This window comes from Anser brachyrhynchus, assembly GCF_964034855.1.
Source record: "Anser brachyrhynchus genome assembly, chromosome: 1".
NCBI lineage: Eukaryota > Metazoa > Chordata > Aves > Anseriformes > Anatidae > Anser > Anser brachyrhynchus.
Window position 1 is genome coordinate 188,564,342 of NC_137694.1, and position 19,753 is coordinate 188,584,094.

Here is a 19,753-nt window from a genome sequence, read left to right on the forward strand (position 1 = left end):
AAGACAATTAAAGCTCATCAATTAGAATAATGGCTCGATCTGGACATTTCTATTCCAGAAACTAATCTAAAAGTGAAACAGGAAATTAGCACCAGACTGCTCGAAAACATTTATGCTATCCTGTCACTATAACTGACCAATTCCATGCCCTCATTAGCAAATTAATCAGCTGAAGATCTACTTTATCACAAATACAAGATTTTACATTTAGATAAAATTATTTTATCTAAAATATTTACAAAGAAGGTATTTAGTAGAGAATCCTCCAAAAAAAACAAAAAGCTTAGTAACATACCTGAGTCACCATCTGTGGCCACATGACAACCTTGAAATTCATGTGAATCAGTTTCCAAATGGGGTAACATAAGATCAGCAGGTAATTCAGAGGTTACTTCTTTCTGTATTTTTTCTTCCTGATACAGCAAAGTATTATTTATTGTATAAATAAATCTCTTGGATCTGTTTTTCAGTCTGGAGAGCACATTCAGGCTTTTAAAGCCAGATTTTGTAAGAGTGTTCTCACTGTTCGTGAAACGTAGGTCGCTGCAATTATCTGGAGATGTAGTAGTGCACACTAGTGGGTGAGACAGAACATCCGTTACGACCGATTTGGAAGTTGCTTTTACACACTTGGAAAAGCTGCTGTTGTAGACCACAGAATACTCCATGACATTTGTACTTCTGATTAAAAAAGAATTGCAGTTTATAAAGCTCATTTTGGAAACCTTCTCAGCTGCACATCCTTTTACTAACTCTGGATTCAGACGCACAGATTTTACGGGAGTTACTTCTGCCGTTGGGTTGTTCTCAGTTTTTTGCGTTTCCTCATGCTTCTCTGACAAACTGGCATTCAAGAGCTGTTGTGCATTTTTCAGGCCCAAAGTATTCAGTAAAGATGTTTCAACAGCACCATCCTTGGTCATTAGGGCTGTTTTCTCTTTTAAATCTTTGTCCGTACATAAATTGAAGGATGGAGAGCTACATGTAGACATTTCCAGATGAGTTACATCAAGACCAGATAAGTTCAGCTGAGACCACTGGCTTGATGAAGACAGCACATCCTCTTTCACCAGCTTCTCATTTTCACATGATTTCTCTGCTCTATTATCTTGCACATTTCCTGTGATCCTAAGCAAATCCAGTTCTTTTTCACGTCCTATTAAACAGACATCTTTACTATCCCCCGTATCTTCATCAGCGTTTTGGAATAAAGAATCCTTCATTTCAATAGGGTGGCTTTTTTCAGCCCCCTTAGCCATTTCCACTTCCTGTGAAATGCCAGTCTTTCTTCTAACAGGCTGTTCAGAAGGAACATCCCCCTCTCCTTGTGCTTCATCTATTCTTATCTCACATTTGTCTGTTGCATCCAGAGCACGTGGCTGTAGCAGCTGAGTTCCGCTGGATTCAGCAGGCACGTTGAGTGTATCCTCAAAGCTATCCATCTCCCCAAAAAAGCCATCTAGCATCTCCGACTCTAGTTTAGAGAAGATGAGGAGAGGAAAATAGTAAAAATTAGGTTTTAGGAAATAACTTAGTAACAGCATTGCATTTTTACTGCTTTCAATTTTATGATAATTACCCTTACTCAGGATTCAGTTTGGAAAGGTAAATGTACATGTCTTTATAGTAGGTTAGTCTCCAACCTCTCTGTTAAAGAGAGGAGACAGTAGGCAAGTGACACGTGCAGATGCGCCAGCCTACTGAGGACCGTGGTGGTGGTGAAAGTTTCCAAGATGAAACTTAGCTGCCTCAAAACATTTTTTTCTGCCCTATAGACAGGAGAGTGAGTAGAAATCTTTACAAGACAGATGTCTAGACTTTTCCCTCTCAAATTTACACCAAATGGTAAGCAACAAACACCTTAAGACACTGCCTATTTTTGTGTTAACTGGCAGTTCATGGAACTGTTAAGGATGATTCTACTAAACTGTATCTTTTGTTTTAATATAGAATAGCGTAGTGACTAGAAAGGTTTAGAAAAAATTCTTATTGCTTAGATTTTCACTAATTCTAAATGATTGGTACAAATATTAGAAAAATAATGAGAATTACTTCTTGTAAGGAAATATTGTAGAGGAAAAAAAATTACCTGAACTCTATTTTACAGAGAGCATTAAAATCTTATATCTCAAAATAAAACACCTTCTCAAATGTATGAAACTATGCCTACCTATCATAATGTTTCACATTCAGAAAAGATAGTTAAGTTTTATTTTGAGGGTACTTTTTAAGGCTAGAAAACTTCTTTTTCCATATCAAAGAAATACATGGAAACGTCCTTGTCCTCTGTTTTCCTTGGGCACAAAACCAATAACTTCACTTCTGACATAAGCATTTTTTTAGATACAATTTCTACGATTGAGAACTACTTTCCCTACTGTAAATGTTATATAAACTAGTATCTGAAAGCTTTTCCATTTGGAAATCCACAAATAATTTCCCAATCCTTGGCCACACCCCCACCTAACTGCAATACACTCCACTGATGGCTGATGGCTCATGCCCACAGCCATAGGCATAAAGCCACCTCTCTCAATACATCTTTTTTTTTTTTTTTAACCTGAGGGGCAGAAAGTATCTAAACAAGATCTCAAAAAGAAGACGACTATAACAATACAGATTGGGGTGTAAGTCCTTTTCCCTTATTAAAGTACATTCCTCTGGAGTAACTTTTGTGTCCACATCCTTTGATCCTGTAATCACTTGTCAAAGTTTTCCAAAAAGAACCATTTGCACTACTTTTTACTTAAACAGGAGCCATTACCTTTAATAGAAAAAGAAAGCCAGGGCTATCTGAAAGATTATGAAGATACTGCTTGTACAATGAATAACCTGATGCCAGAGAAGGGGAAAAAAAGCAACCACAACAAAAGAACAACAACAGGAAAAAAAAACCACACAGGGAAGTTCATTTTGACTTCTGAATTCACCGGAGTGTCAGGGAAAAAAGTAACCCCAAAAACTAGGACTGAAAAGCAGAATTCTCCCTTTTTCCTCCATTAAGTGTCCTAACTAGGTGATAACTACTTAATGTGTTTTCTCAGAGCCTCTTCTTCTGGAGAAATACAATACTCAAGGGAAAAAAAGAGGCTTAAGCATTAGAAATTAGGAATGTTTCTACTCATATTGACTGACTGTCAGAACACAGTCCTATTTTGAGTTTAAATCCTTAGAAGTAGAGTATTAAATCCAGTTCTCCTACTTCATTAATAGCTGTATACGCTGAGGTGGACAGACAACACCATTTACTCTGATGAGGGTCATGAAGGGAATGATGTAATTTTGTTCCTTGAATTAAAGACTATGAAGTCTTAGTCAACAGGCCAGGACACAATGTTAAAGAATTTTATGTTTCCAATTAGCTTTTCAATTTAAATAGCTTCCCAGACAACATACAAATTACTATAGTTGCAAAGAATACGTACAACAAAGCTGTAAATTCTGCTACAAGGGCCAGATGCCTAAAGCTGAGTGTTACAATGACAAACCTTAGGCTTACTTGAACTAGGATTACAAACCTTAGGAATTAATGATGGTGTTATAAACAAATAGAAAAGACCACGTGCATCTTTAGCTCCTTTTGTGAAAATCTGAAGTGTTGATAAGTGACAGTACACATCTTGCATCTCTTGCTACACCACATGTAAAACAGTTTACATCAGGAAAAGAAAAAAGTTTTCCTCTTTCCCCAAAATAAGTGTTACAACTCAAAAAATACATTAGAAGTCTTTGAAATATTCGGTAGTTCTTATACATTGGTCACAGTGCATATATTCATTCTCACTGTTATTAAAGACCTAACTGGTACAATACAAATAATCTCTGTGACTGAAAGAAAATATATTCCTAATAAAACTCCTTTTGTTTTTCACGGTAATACAACACTATTCCAGAGAAAACTAACATTTGAAAGCTACAGACGTGGAGATCCAAGCTATCCTTCTTTTTACATTGTATCTTTGAATGCCAAGTTAACTATCCTCAAGGAGAAGATAGAAAAAGAGCCATTTGCAGAAGTCGTTTTGTACTTAGAAAAAACAGGTTTCTTCTTCCTCTTATTTTTAATTGTTTACATTATTGTCACCAGGCTTTTCTAATGTAGTATGGTGTGTAATAATGCATTTTGGAATGCAGCACAGGAGATTAAGTAGTCCTTTATTTCTAAAAGCATTTTACTGACTACAAATGGCTTGATTATGTTTACCACCACCCCCATTTTTTTTCTCAGCATGCCTGAACCTACAACACACAAGGAGGAGCATGTATCGCACTGCAAGCCACTATCCTTCCTGAGCCCAGCATTCTCAGCCTTCATTGTCCAATGTTAACCCGATTATTTATGTCACAATTCTCACATTTATCACTGAACAGTGTTTTTAGGGCATTCCCTTCAGTTAAGGAGGAGACACAAAATCCTAAAAACATCCTCCTCATACATTACTTCATCTAGTCTGTGTCAATCTCCACAACACCCTTCTACACCCATGCACGCTTAATAAATTTCCCTGTTAACATTCTTCCCTTCTGCCACGATTTCTCAACAAAATCAAAAAGATCAAACTAGAGTGTATATTTTCACTTGTTGGCTAATGAACATTAGACCACAGAATCGACATTTCTTTTTCCTTGTCTAAGTATTTTCTGCATTCATTAAAAAGATGACATTCATTTTTCCTAAAGGATTTGTCATGTTTTGAACTACTAATACATCAATAAAGAAAGGATATACAGCAAGAATAAAAAACAAGCTCACCACAGAATAAAGAGCATCAGGCTGAAAGTTCACGTTTAAACTAAACCTATCCTATAGCCAGTAGTAGTCTTGCCCCGTACCTTTTTTGTCTCTCAGCTCTCCCATATGGACTTACACCTTCACTTATACCAGTGTAAGAAATGGTCCAGCAATTCGTGCCACTAAGGGGTTTTGAAGGGTTAACATTGAGGCCTGGGTTTAGGCGAGAAAAGAACAAAGGGATTTCTTCGGAGAAAAACTGCTGACTTTGCACGGATGTGCAGTAACTTCTGATAGCCGGCCAAGAGACCACTAGATAAGGAGGAAGAATAAGAGCCTTCCTGTCTCCCTGTCTCCCTGGACCACTAGATAAGGAGGAAAATATGAGCCTCCCTGTCTCCCTGTTCGAGCGGCCCCTGAGAAAGTAACAGAGACTGATAAGCAGGCGCAGCTGGGAGGACTTCGGATTCGGGAAACCAATTATAATAACCCTGCCTCTTCTAGAAGTAGTAATGAATATGTATTAGCCTAGGAGCATAAAAACCAGCCGCCTTACGTAACAGGTGTGCGTCCCGGTGGAGCAGAGACTCCCGGCGCACCCAGCGCTGTTTGCTTGCCTCTATTCGTTTAATAAATTGTAAACTCTGATTGTAATCCTATTTGGGACTCAGTCATTTATAACAATTGGGGGCTCGTCCGGGATGGTCTTGGTTCCTGAATTCTGACTTGATCTAGGAGGGGCGCCCCCACCATTTGGTGGCTCCTGTTCGAGTCAGGTCGGGGCTAACACCATCCTGAACCTGAATAAGGGCAAGCAAAGATTTAGATTTTTTTATGAGCTCCCTTTGCCGGCTGCAGCACTATATTTTGCCCGTAATTCTGCGCGCGAAGATCCGAACGAAGACGACGGAGTCGTAAGTATTTAATGTGTATACCGTTCGGTTGGGTGGGATTCGGTTGCCTGTGTGTGTGAGAGTGTGATTGAGACGGAACGTAGTTCCGAAGCGATTGTGGAGGTCTTCTAACCGCGGTTCCAATCTCCCGCGAGGGACTTGGCCGGTGAAGGACCGAAGCGATTCCTATAGGATTCGTGGGTGGGTGATAGGTCCTAAACCCCCTGCAAGACACTCTCACTAAGGCAACCAAGGGCTGTAGGAATTGCCACAGTAAAATTCCTAGATGGGTCAGACAAAATTGAAGACCCGGGACCAGAGAAAAGGGAGCAAATTACCAGACATACCACCAGAAAGTCCATTAGGGATAATGATTAGAAATTGGAACGATAGGGGCCCCAGAAAAGGAAAAAAGTAAATTAAAAATGGTTCAGTATTGTATGACAGAATGGCCAAAGGAGCCTTTAAGACCACATGTCTTTTGGCCCGTTTTCGGATCCTTTGAAGACTGGGTTTGCCAGGCCTTAAATATACATGTTAATTCAAAGGAACCTTTTAGCCAGGAGGAAAGTGATTATGCAGGATTATGGATCAGGACTTCACGTCCTTTTCCAGCCTCAATATTTACACTAAAAGCAGACGAGAAGTTTGAAGAAGAAGAGAAAAAAAAAAAAAAAAAAAAAAAAAAACAGGAAAAAGATGATGAATGGGAGTCATTGGATAACCTACCACCTCTATATCCTAACAATCCACCCCGGTGGTGCATCTTGTAATCCTGTTTTGTTCTTAAATGTTTTGACTGTGTCAAGGAGGAAGGTGGGAGCATTATCTAAGTAACAGTTTAGAAGTTTGGGTATATTCGCGGTGGTGTTCGGTCAGTTTCCCAAGTATCGGGGGAGCGGGGCTGACTGATTATCAAAGTGGTAGAACGGAGAGTCACTTCTTTGGTGGTTCGGGCCTGAGCCCTGGGAATTTGGTAAGAAGGGGGAGAGCGAATTTATTTAGGCCTCAATACCTTTTTAAACCCCCATCTTGACGGATACACAGGAGTGATTCCTTGTTTTGTGTAGGCTTACTAACAAAGTGCATGAGAAAAATTAGCATTCGGCTTGAAATTCGGTCTTGTTGAAATGTAAATTTTGTGGAAAAGGTGTTATTGTTTGTCCAGAAGACAGAAGGCTGAGTGCTTCAGGTGTTTTTCCGAAGTCCTGCGGATTTATGATTGGAATGGGGCTCATTAATAATCTGAAATAGTAAAGTTTGTATGTGGAAAGAAGAGTTTAATCCCAGAGAATTGGGACATTTGGGAAGAAGATTAGGAAAAGATAGTAAAAACCTGCAATAAAAAGGTTTGTGTGGAAATTGAAACAAGGGACAGTAACTAATATAAATAAATAAAAGGGAATGGGAAATCAAGGAAAAGGGGAAAATCCAAAAAAAAAAAAAAAAAAAAAAAAAAAAAAAAAAGACGTCCTAAAAAAGAAAAAGCCTCCTTGGGTGCATAGTGGCACATTGGAAGGATATTGTTAGAAATGGGGGCACAGAAAGCAAGAGGACTTTCACTAAGTATTGCAATCAATGGTGGCCACTATATAAACTAAATGGCCACTTTATGGATCAATAACAGTGTCTTGCAATTAATGTTTTTGAGGAGAGAAGGAAAATAGGATGAAATGTTGTATAGTGATATGTTGTTTCAGCATGTTGGAGGGAAAAGGTTTGGAATTAAGTTGGCCCCTGACTGAGCCTTTGGTGTTGGCATTAGAAAAGTACGGGCTGGAGAAAGATAAAGGAAGTGTTAAAAGGGTTGTTGAAGGTGTTAAAGGCTGTGTGGCATGTAGTATTTAACAGAGCTGTTTGAAGTTGAATGAGCAGGGGAAGAGGATGTAGGAATGTTAATAGTTCCGCCTCAACCCGAGGCTGAGATCTCTAAATCGCGGTGTGAGCCCTCTGGGGCAGGGGGACCGTGATGGGTCCGAGAGAGTTGTCGTAGAAACAGAAAAGCAGCTAACTCTTGAAACAACCTGAGTTCCTGTGTGAGCTCAGATTGCCAATGGGACCGCTCAGGGAACTTTCAATGATTGCATTCCCCTGACCGACCCCCTCACTGAGACCCTAATCACCCCGGAAATTATGTAAATACTAAAATCTGGTTAAATTGGCTATTGGGAATTGAGAATCTGTTCCAACAAGGTCCAAAAGAAACCCCTATGGAATTTATGGAATTTTTGAATTTCTGGACCAACTTTGAAATGCAATGAAAAAAAAAAAAAAAGTGGACCTGGCTTAAAAAAAAAAAAAAAAAAAAAAAAAAAGAGAGAGAGAGAGGCAACTGGCTAACCTCTTTCCAGGGCAATCAGCCCCTGATATCAGAAAGAAATTGTCTTAGGCTGCAGGACAAACAACAGTCAGGAATGATGGGGACCTGGGGCATCTACCCTAGCAGGTCCACTAGTTGAAATAAAGCTAGGAAACGAAGACAGGCTTGAATTTTTTGTTGGTTATGGGAGCTTCTTTCTCTGTGTTAATTAGGCTGTAAATGTAATAGGAGCAACATATTCAGTGTTAAATAGTTTAAAAGGACGATTAGGAACTAAGACAACTACAATAATTGGAGCCACAGGGAAAGAGGAAGAATGGTCATTCTTACGACCCCTTGATTTGCGTTTTGGGGGTAAGGAACTAACCCATAAATTTTAGTATGTACCAGAATGCCCGATGCCACTCTTGGGACGGGATCTATTAGCCAAATTAGATGCAACAATAACCTTTGAGGATGGAGAATTAATAATGAAGGTACCTGAGTCCAAAGTAGGCCAAATCCTAATGATCAAAGATAAACCCTTTGTTAATATTCCAAGAGAAGTAGAAAATGCAGTTATAGCAACAGTACGGGAAACAGATGTACCAGGGAAGTCGAAACTGGCACAACTGGTAAAGGTGGAATTAAAGGAAGGAGCCAAACCTGTTTGAATCAAACAATATCCACTTAAGATAGAAGCTAGGCACGGGAATAGTGAAAATTATTGACAAATTTCTCAAATATCAGATTCTGGAAGAATGTAAATCGGAATACAATACTCCAATTTTTCCAGTAAAGAAGCCGAATGGCGAGTATAGATCTGTACAAGATCTTAGAGCAATAAATGAAATAACAAAGGATATTCACCCGGTAGTAGCTAATCCTTACACATTGTTAACATCTGTGAAAGAGAAATATAAATGGTTTACCGTGATAGATTTAAAGGATGCCTTCTTTTGCATACCTCTTGATAAAGATAGTAGAAAATTATTTGCCTTCAAATGGGAAAACGTATTGAAGTTTTTGGACCACATATGGTAACAACCGTTTTGGAACAAAGGGGGGGGGGGGGCACTGGTTATCACCCAGCCGGATGATGAAATATCAGGCAATCCTAACTGAACAAGATGACATAACCTTGAAAACGACTAACCTGTTATATCCAGCAGTATTTCTAGGAACCGTTCCAGAAGAAGGACCGTTGGAACACAATTGTGTGGAAATAATCGAACATACGCCAGCCACAAAGATTTGAAGGATGTACCCCTTGAAAGGTATTCAGTGGGAATACCACACTCCGTGGCACCCACAAAGCTCAGGGAAAGTAGAAAGGATGAATCAAACAATAAAACAACAATTGGCTAAGTTAATGATCGAGACGCAGCTGCCCTGGACGAAATGCTTACCATTGGCACTTTTAAACATAAGAACTAAACCACACAGTGAGACTGGTTATCATCATATGAAATGTTATATGGTATGCCTTATTCTCAAGGGATGCCCCTAGGGAACAATGTAGTTGAGGATCATAGTATCCAGAAATACATAATTACCATTGGAAGGAGATTACAGGAGATAAGAGAAATTGGGATGATGACTCAGACACCACCTTTAGGATTTGCTATTCATAAAATACAACCAGGAGACAAGGTCTTAATAAAAACCTGGAGAGAAGAATCATTGAACCCCCGATGGGAGGGACTGTACCTTGTTTTACTTACTACTGAAACAGCTGTGAGAACAGCAAGAAGGGGTTGGACCCACGCATCCAGAATAAAAGGACCAATAACTACCGAAGCCTGGAGGGTTGAGTCCACTCCTGGGGAACTGAAACTGAGACTAAAGAGGAACTGATATCCCAGCAATGAGGTTCTGCATGAATTAAGGGCACTGGATAATGAGGACAAGGCTGAAGGGAGGAAAGGGAGAAGGCAAGACCGGGGTAGGACCCTCCACTGCGGCGTGTATGGTCTACCGAGGGAGGCAACCCCTATGGGTATTGACCGCCGAGTGAGAGTGCCTCGACCGGACTTCTCCCACACCAAGATCAGTTTGTCCTGAGAAAAATAACATGAGAACCTTTTAAACCCATAATAAAATTGTGATTAGTTTTTCCAGGAGCTGGATCACCCTGAAGGGCTGAATGGTAACACAAGCTCTGAAAGCGGGCCCAACCCCATGATTGAAGGCGCTTCCCACACTCTCAAGATTGGACGGCGAAAAAGGCTTATAATATGACAGGTCGCCAAAGAGAACTGAATTGTGACTGTAAGTGGAAACCCAACGTGGGAGCTTGGAAGCGTGCATATACGAGTACAAACGGGGCAGACATTGTAACAGGACCACTCGGTAACAAGGACACTCTGTATTATCACGCCCCAAAGGGTAAAGATGGATGGGATGGTCATTTTCCAAACGGGACGTGGGCCCTAAAGGGACATTATTGGGTGTGTGGCAAACATGCTTACAAGAGGCTACCTGGAAACTGGTCGGGAATATGCTATGGGGGGTACATAAGACCCTTGTTCTTTTTATTGTCACAAACACAAGGAAATCATTTAGGAATAAGATTATATGATGACCTGAACAGAGTAAAACGATCTATTGATACTTCCTTATCCGGGGATAGTGCCCAAAAATGGGGAAAGGATGAATGGCCTCCTGAAAGAATCATACAGCATTATGGGCCAGCTACCTGGAACCCAAATGAGTTGATATCAGGAGCCCGAGAACCTATTTATAATTTGAACCGAATAATTAGGTTGCAAGCTATCCTCGAAGTTGTAACAAATCAAACAGCGACAGCCTTGGATCTTTTGGCTGACCAATCCACTCAAATGAGAAATGCTATATTCCAACATAGAATGGTCTTAGACTATTTACTAGCAGAAGAAGGGGGAGTATGTGGAAAACTGAACGATTCTAATTGTTGTCTACAGATTGATGATAATGGAAAAGTGGTCAAGCAGATAACAAAGGAAATTAGAAAGCTAGCCCACGTCCCAGTACAAACTTGGAAGGGTATGGATTGGGATTTCTTTTCATGGTTGCCTGGTGAACCATGGGTTAAAAGGATGCTGTTTTTATTTTTATGTGGTGTAATGACATTATTGTTTATACCTTGTATGATACCTTGCTTTACGTTGTTGATACGGCGAGTAATAAATAGCACCCAATTTGTGATGACTTCAGTGGAGAGAAAAGGTGACATGTCGATAATGATGCTTAAGAAGTGGACACCCCGAGAACTGACTGATGAAATCCAATTGTTACTGACAAAGGTTGAAGGAGAGACACGAATTGATGATTAAAAAAAAAAAAAGGGAGGAATTGTAAGAAATGGTCCAGCAATTCGTGCCACTAAGGGGTTTTGAAGGGTTAACATTGAGGCCTGGGTTTAGGCGAGAAAAGAACAAAGGGATTTCTTCGGAGAAAAACTGCTGACTTTGCACGGATGTGCAGTAACTTCTGATAGCCGGCCAAGAGACCACTAGATAAGGAGGAAGAATAAGAGCCTTCCTGTCTCCCTGTCTCCCTGGACCACTAGATAAGGAGGAAAATATGAGCCTCCCTGTCTCCCTGTTCGAGCGGCCCCTGAGAAAGTAACAGAGACTGATAAGCAGGCGCAGCTGGGAGGACTTCGGATTCGGGAAACCAATTATAATAACCCTGCCTCTTCTAGAAGTAGTAATGAATATGTATTAGCCTAGGAGCATAAAAACCAGCCGCCTTACGTAACAGGTGTGCGTCCCGGTGGAGCAGAGACTCCCGGCGCACCCAGCGCTGTTTGCTTGCCTCTATTCGTTTAATAAATTGTAAACTCTGATTGTAATCCTATTTGGGACTCAGTCATTTATAACACCAGCACAAAGGTGGTTGTCATCCAATGACATGGCAGCCTGGTTTGATTCGTTGATTTAACAGAAATTGACTTTTTTCTTTTTATTGCCAGATTAGTTTTACAAAGGCTAACAAATTCAGGAAGCGAGAATCCACAGCTGGCAAAGGAAATAAGCTGCAAGGTCAGCTCAAGACATACCATGCAACGTAACCCTCAGTCTTGCTTCACAGTATGCTCAGTAACACTAGTAAAGCATCAATACGTACCAAAATCTTTGGTAACATCTTCAGCATTTAGCAGTACTGTCTCTGGTACGGACAGCAGACTGGTATCATTCTTCCCAGGACATTCATCATGGTCAGAAGAAAAGTGGTGCAAAACCTGTAATCCAAAGATATCAGCTGTTGTATACACCAGTGGCAGCAGGAGTAAAGCACCCAACTGAACAGCTGCAATACCTGAGTAATTCTGCATCTCTTACAATAAATAGTAGTGTTTTCATAGATTTACTTCTCGTAAACAAGTAAGCTGATAAACTCCATTTCCAATGCAAACGAGCTTCCACTCTGCAACCAACACAGGGCAATATGGGCAGCAAATGGCTTCAGCAGTATACAACAAGCAAAGTCTCTCAAAAAGGAATGAAGGAGAAAGACTTTTCGTGTTTTTATAGTTTGTTTTTAAAACAAACCAACGGTTACCAAGTATTAGCTGTGAATTTTCAGGTATTAAGAACGGAGTGTAAATTTGCAATGAAATCCCACTAGTGATGTTTCTGTTCTTTAGTTTGAATAATCGTCCAGCTTTCATATACATGGAGTAAAATTAAAATTAAGCGGGAACTCTCCCCTTCCTAATGAAGGAGTGAAATTAATTCTCAATTTTAACTCTTGGGAAAACGGTTGAGCACAAGATCTTATTGGATGATGTAAGCCAAATTATAACTCTCAGAGCTTTGACAGAAGGGGGAATACAGCTGAGCAAACAAACCCTCAGATAAGTAGTATATTGCAATTCCTAGCTTTGATTTCTCTTTGCATGACTCCCACTGCAGCTCAATTCAAGCTTTGTTTTTTTATTTACTAATTTATATTTTAAACACAGTGAAAATATTCCTCAAAAGGGGTTATTTTTGAAAATACAGTCATGCTTTGCAACCTTAGCTTTGTGAGCAGTTAAGTTTTTAAAACAGCCAGATAGAAGGGCCTGGAATGAAAATGGCAGAATTATTTGTTCTTGGCTCAAGGGATCTAAGCATAAAACTAAACAGCTTAGCTGAAATTAAAGAAGAGCATAGCTCTTAAAACCACTTACTATCTCAGCTCTTTCATCCTGTTGCTTTAGTCCAGAAATAGAATCGGTCTCCCTAGCTTTAGGAGAAAGACAGAGAAGTCAGTTCATTTGTTCCTAAGCGAATTTGCCAAACACGTTCAAATAAAGTTGTGTTTTGGGAGGGTTTTCTTTTGATTATTTTAAATGCAACTGAAATATGTAAACAAAATACTAATAAAAGTAACGAAAAGTTCTAACTAAAACATCCTGCAGGTGGGTCTGAGGGACAGCATGCAGTTTCATAACAGCATAAAACACCCGAAACCATAGCATGTGGCTGCTGCTGCCACCAGTCCCCTTTCCAGAGGTTACTCATGCCACTACTCTCTCTATTTTTTTTTGTCATGGGATCTTGATAAGATCTTCAAGTTTCTGTAAGGAATTTGACTTTTCTTCCTTCACCGTCCATTTCCACCGAACAGGAATATCTTTTCACCTACATGACAAAAGGAGAGCGTGAACCCTACTTTTAAGATGCCTTACGAAGACCAGTATTTTGCAGTAACACCCTTCATAAACATGACATCTGGGCTACTACGTGGTATCAAGATTAGTAACTGAAGCCCCTCTTGTAACAGCCAAATGACTCACTTTCTCCTTTTACAGAAGGCAGACAGCAGAAAGCAGGTATAAGGACTGCAAACTAGTATGCTCATCCAGAAAGTGAGACTATGAGAGTTCAAATCAGAACTCATTTCTCAGAAGAGCAGCTTAAAGTTATGGGTACTTTCTCTCCAAGTCACATCTTTCTGAAGCCATGAATGCCCCAAATGACACAATTCAGTAGCCTCATGAAGAGTACCACCCCCTACCTACTGACAGAGGGGATCCCCGATTCTTGCATGCATTCTTAATATGCTTTAGATGCTTTGCATGCACATGGTTTACGTTTGTGGACATTTAAAGTTTCAAAGTAAAATTTCATTTTGCTTGTTTATCACACTAAAGAAATTCTACTTGCAGCAACACTTTAGAGATGCTAAACGTCAAGCCTTGACCTAAGTGCCACCGAAGCAGCCATCACCCACTCACTCCCACCCTCAGTTATGCAGGCACCGCTGTTTGTGCGGCTGCACTGTAAATAAAGCCCAGGAGTTGCCCTGTCTGAATAACCTAGGAAATAGGGTCTGCAATTGGATGAGTATCTCGGTCCGTCCTACCTGCATCAATACAACAGTGAGCACAGAGAGAGGGCTTAAAATGCTGAAGCCAGCATGGCTGCTGGGAAGTTTAGTCAACAAGCTACGACCTTAAACTTAATAAATGTACTCAGACGACTTAACCTAACAGGTATCTAGTTTTGTGATGGAGCAAAGATACGGAATCATTACCCAATCCTCTTTCTAGGCTTTGTTATGTTGTTCCTAAATGAATATTCCCTAAGGCCTTATACAGAAGAAAAAAACTTTTGGAAAGCAAAGATGCACTTAATTTCATTCTTCCATTTAGGGTTACATTATTTAAAGTCACCCACAAAGCATCACTTTAGTTTAGTCCTTTAAAATAGATAAGTAAAAGGAAAAAAATAAAAACAAAGAAATTCACACTCAGTGAACTCAGAAAAACCAGAAGTTTTAACCCTTAGCAACTGTTCATTTTTAGAATTACCTATGATCACTGTTGCACCAAGCGTAGGAGGCGTAGCTAAAGAACTTGACCAGGACATATCTGGATCCACTTCTGCCCCCAGACTTTCAGAAATACGTTTTGGAGTTCGAACCTAAAAATACATTTATTATTCCTATACAGAACTCTAAACATACTAAGGAAAAGAAAGCAAAATGCAGGAATAAAATATTTACCTCCAAAAATTTTGGTGTGCAAAACAAGCTTCCATATGGTCCTAAAAAAATTATGTAATATGTACAAAAAGGTTAGTCTAAGAAGTGAGGACTTACATCTACAGACGTCAGGCATTTCGTGAAACCAAAAAGTGAAAATACAAACCAGGAATATTACTTCTCTGCGGTGTTCTGTAAGCATTCCTTAGAATAGCTGGGCTGCCAACAACAAAAAAATAATTTCACTCATCAATTTCTGAAAGTAATAAATATTTATAGCAGACATTATGTACTTTACTGCCTCCATTATTTTCTCTTTGCAACCATAGCTGTTTCTCTAACTAAAATGTAGATTTCTTCTAACCACCAGTTAGTATTTTAAAGCTTACCATATGTTTATGTCAAACTATAAAATGCTTCTTTTGTGAAATGTTAATTTTCAATACTTGCCTGATAAATATTATACTAGATTTCAATACAATTTATGCATTTTTAACATGCTGTATGAAACCATGGAAATTGGCCCAATTTATTTCACTTAAATAAATTGCTTAACTGTTCTTTATAACCAACATGAGCACTTTGAGCAGATTAAATGGAAAAATATGCTATCAGATGTAGAAACTGAGGCCATTAGTAAAAAAATCACAGTAAATATTATAAATAGCTTTACAAGTTACTACTTTAGAAACACATGGTACAGCACTACTGCTATTACTTGCGCTGGACATCCAGGACTTGGGAAGCTGAAATAATGTTAACGACTGTCAAATGCCAGCTACAAAGGAGTAGAAAAATAGATAGCAAGAACACCTACAAGCAAAGTTTCCAGAACTAGCTGGCATTTTATTTTCAATTCTTAGCAACCTATAAGTATCAGAAACATACAAAATATGAAAGATTTATTCATTTTTTTGAATCTTTTGAAATCTTGAAATCTTTTCAAGATTTATTTATTCATATTTGCTCTGAAGAAGTCTACCAGACGAATACAGTGGTTTTAATACTGCTTTTTGCTTAAAATACGCTTTATTTTATACTGCATTGACACATCAGGATACCTGGCAGCAAGGAAGTTGTGGCAGGTACCAAGAGGAGAAGCCAGTATTTCATTTTCTTGATCTCTTTTTCTTCCTATGATACTTGGACTTGTAAAATTCTCTCTGCCTAAAAAGAAATAATAATCAACACAATCTTGCAGCAACTGTTTCACTTTTGAAGTGTAAATATAAGCTTTAAATATTATACAAAGCCTGATTTTTAGTACCAAAAATCACATCTAATGCGACCTTCCCTAGTGTTTTGAGCATATTCAAATTCTATATCCAAACAAAAATGAATATATTTATGCCAAATGCACACATACAACCAAAAATAACTCATTTTGTCACCTTAGATGATAAATGTTTCAGTGTACTTCCAAGATATTAGTCAAGTTACACACTCAGTTTCAGTATGATGTGCATATATACTGTGTTGTGCATGTCTTGTCCTTGTAGGAGTTACCATTAGAAGAAACTTAGTACACAAAAGCATGACTTTTCATCATCTCTCTCTCAAATTTACTTAAGACATATAAGAATTCTTAATTAGAATAAGCAGCATTAAGTAAAAAAAAAATATATATATATATATATATTTTCTGGAATTGTTATTGGAGGTGCTGCCTCTGGTACTCGCAGATATTTTTATGCTGCGCTCTGCATATAGAAGAGAAAGTATGCCCACCAAAGCAGCAGAATCCTCTCAACAGTGAACCTCTTACATGAGCAAGCAACCACTCAAAACAATTCCCAGTCAGAAGTTTCCAAGCTATTTCTATCTCAGAAATTACACCTAGGTTCCCGTATTTCTCTCTGCTTCTAAATTCCTGAGTCTGCAGCATGCCTGCATCCCAGTACCACACTAAGGCAAAATCCATCAGCTTCCATCCATGCTCTCGCTTTCACAAGAAGGAAACCCAGGTGTGTGAGCCAGCTGACTACAACCAATAAAACTGGGAGAAAAAGACCTCAGGCCAGCCACAGGTAACCACAGAAACTTTAGTAATAGTCTTCTTCCTTTCACTAAGGAGTGTAAACAAGCATCCACAGAGCTAAAGTAACCCCTTTGAAACAGAAAGGGGTTTCAAATGAGACAGTAGGTCTCCTTTACTTCCGTCTTAGGAAGTGCTACCAAGAATTCACTAGGGACTTAATGCTGTTTAAGCCTGAATAGCTGAGGTTAGAAGAAACACGGTCACCTAAGTTGAGCACAAGTTCAACAATAAACTTAAGAGAAACGAACGGGGTAACAGCATTCCATGGAAGCAATGGTGTAAAGCTCTATTGGAACAGAAACAGTTCGACACCTTTAAAAGCTCTGTTAAGATCTAAGAACAACTCCAGAAGTAAGGAGTAGTAAGAAGTCCCACGTAACCTGTTGAGAACAGCTCATCTTGTCGGTAGGAGGACACAACACAGACACAGTAGATGTACAAATGAGATAACTGCAGGAAAGGGGTTCTATATTCTTCCACAGAAAAGTGTCTTACATACAATGTTGCACATATTCTCCATAGAAAACATTAATCTTTCTGTCCAAGAAGAATGGGTACTACGATTAGCTGGTATATTAAAAAGGAGCAGAGTAACATGCATGCACTTTCATGACATACATGGGATTTGGAAATAACGTCATGAGAAGCACCAACATAGAACTTACTCCCTTCCATTTGGAAAGGAGTTCTGTCACTTTTTTTCTTGTGTCTTACAGTTTTGCTAACTCAAAGAGCTTAGTATTTAAATCTTTCTAAGATATCTTAAGGAGCTTCCTACTATCTCACATTTCAGCATGATAAACATCATCCTCCCTCGTGAAAATATTTTTCAGATATTTTGTGTAAAACAAAAGTCAAACATAGTAAAACTCACTCTGGTTCTCAGTCACCACACCAACAAGCTCATATAATCCTTGTATTAACAGCACGTAGAGTACTGGGACTAGGACAGGTTTCTACAGAGTACTCTGCATGTATGCATGCATTATCAGCTTATTGTCAGGCTGAATTCATTAAGATTAATTCTACATTTTTAGAAGTGGTCTTCACAAGCCTACTAAGGCTAAGCATTTTGTTTATACAATTTCTGCAGTAGCATTATCTATTACATTAAGAGTCACCAGCAAAAAACAAAGGTTTAAAAAAAAAAAAAGTCCCTCATGTCTGGAGCACACAAGAAGCCTTTAAAGGTACAGTTTTGCAAAAATCTACTCACTTGTTCCTATTTTTTTCTGATCCAGTTCTCTTCCAGGAGAAGAAAAAGGTGGCATTATTGTATTTTGTTCTTTAAAAATCGGTGGAGTTGATGCCAGCTGGCTGTATGTGAAGTGTTTTGCCTTTGGAGTTTTAAAAGAAGTTTGATCGATGGGACCATCAAGTTCTCCTAACAATTTAGGTTCATATGGGGGTGCTTCTGAGCTGAGTTCTTCAAACCAGTTGAGACTTATAGGCCCTAAGTCTGTGAAGAAAAACAGAGAAAATCACATTAAAAAAAAAGAAACCTGCCAAATCTCATGCAAATAACATATGGTAAAATGTATGAGTTTGTATGTTATTAAACCATATTTCCATATTAATATGGCAATCTCCATTTAATATGACATGCACAAAAGGACATAATTAGTCGTAAATTAATACAAAATTAATGCTGTATACAGAATGCAAAAATTTATTAGGCATTTACATGCCAGCAAGAAAATGCTTTATCCCCTCCAACTTTAACAGTTTAACTTACTCCTTACCAACTTCAACAGCTGGACTTGATAACCTTGGAGGCCTTTTCTACCCTAAGTGATTCTCTGATTCCACTGCCATAATTCTGCTTATTATGATTCTAGATACCTCTGAATTCTGATACCCGCAAAGCGTTAAAAAAATGTCTGCTAAACTTCTAGGACCATTAGCAAAACTAACCAAAGAGCAGATAAATATCCAGTTTGTTTAAAGTCTTTTAAGTTTAGTTTATCCCTTATTTTTCTCAGGCTGGCAAGTTAAACAGGTTCCTTTTAACATTGAGATATACTGCTGTTGACACATTTGGCAAAAAACTAAACTTGGCCTGCATTCAAGTACATAAGGAAACTCAGGTAAAAAAAAAAAAAAAAAAGTACAAAAAAGCACCTGAACACACATTATGAAAAAAGCTACAATTAAGATAACTGTATTAAAAAAGTAGGTAATGGCAAATAGAGATTTGGGGCAAGTACAACAGCTAACAAGTTGCATAGCGCTTCTATATGGAACGTACAGCTTACAGCAAATGTGTATAAAATACCAATGTCCAGGAAGAAATCCTAACAGAACATGTTTACTGTAGTTATGCTGTACCTGAATCACTGCAACGGGTCTTAAATATTTCAAAGAAGGTTGGTCTTTCCACAGATCTGCAAGCCATTTTCTTATCCGTAAGATTACTGGAACGCGTGTTGAGAAATCTGGGGAGAAATAAGAATGCTGTCTGGTGGTCCCATTCCCTGTGAGGTGAGCCGGGCAGCTCCTAACCCTGCTCTCCTGCATCTCTTGGCGGGTGTGATGAGGCTGTGCGGTACCCGTCCACTGTAATGGTGACCATGGTACGAAAACAAGTGAGTGTGAGGACTTACACTGGAGGTAATATGAGTATTCAACAAATACCGGACAAAACACAGGTCTGGGAGGATACTTTTGAAGCGTTCCAGGTAGAGCAAGCCGCCCACCGCCGCTCCTTCACGCCAGGCCAGTGACAGCCCCGGTGTGTCCTCGCACAGCCACAGCTCACACGCCGAGCGGCCTGTGAGGCACTGCCAGCTTCACAGCCACGTTCACGAGAAGGGCACAGACTGCAGGAAGGCTCT

At 39.2% G+C, this 19,753-nt stretch overlaps 2 protein-coding genes across 5 annotated transcripts in view; one reads left to right on the forward strand and one right to left on the reverse strand.

The window, feature by feature from the left end:
• The window catches only part of BRCA2 (BRCA2 DNA repair associated), a 47,116-nt gene that overhangs the window by 26,848 nt on the left and 515 nt on the right, over positions 1 to 19,753 (reverse strand). For both annotated transcript variants that reach the window (XM_080577403.1, XM_080577402.1), the window contains exons 2-10: positions 19,248 to 19,354; positions 18,136 to 18,378; positions 15,943 to 16,048; positions 15,048 to 15,100; positions 14,903 to 14,943; positions 14,709 to 14,820; positions 13,083 to 13,138; positions 12,035 to 12,149; positions 296 to 1,474 (exon numbers count right to left, since the gene is read on the reverse strand). In XM_080577403.1, coding sequence (XP_080433529.1) covers positions 296 to 1,474; positions 12,035 to 12,149; positions 13,083 to 13,138; positions 14,709 to 14,820; positions 14,903 to 14,943; positions 15,048 to 15,100; positions 15,943 to 16,048; positions 18,136 to 18,378; positions 19,248 to 19,314 — 1,972 coding nt within the window. In that variant the 5' untranslated portion in view covers positions 19,315 to 19,354. The remainder of the gene's footprint in view (positions 1 to 295; positions 1,475 to 12,034; positions 12,150 to 13,082; positions 13,139 to 14,708; positions 14,821 to 14,902; positions 14,944 to 15,047; positions 15,101 to 15,942; positions 16,049 to 18,135; positions 18,379 to 19,247; positions 19,355 to 19,753) is intronic.
• On the forward strand, positions 4,884 to 11,311 carry LOC308188436 (endogenous retrovirus group 3 member 1 Env polyprotein-like). 3 transcript variants are annotated; one of them, XM_080577429.1, is made up of 3 exons: positions 4,884 to 5,646; positions 9,094 to 9,201; positions 10,037 to 11,311. In XM_080577429.1, the coding sequence occupies exon 3, from the start codon at positions 10,162 to 10,164 to the stop codon at positions 11,236 to 11,238; it is 1,077 nt and encodes a 358-aa protein (XP_080433555.1). In that variant the 5' UTR covers positions 4,884 to 5,646; positions 9,094 to 9,201; positions 10,037 to 10,161; the 3' UTR covers positions 11,239 to 11,311. The 3 variants fall into 3 exon arrangements, with proteins under 3 accessions (XP_080433555.1, XP_080433556.1, XP_080433557.1); XM_080577430.1 differs by having other exon boundaries at positions 9,097 to 9,201; XM_080577431.1 differs by lacking the exon at positions 9,094 to 9,201.

Bases quoted from the DNA above. Each gene is read 5' to 3' on its own strand.
- LOC308188436 (XM_080577429.1), top strand. From the start codon at position 10,162: ATGACAGGTCGCCAAAGAGAACTGAATTGTGACTGTAAGTGGAAACCC.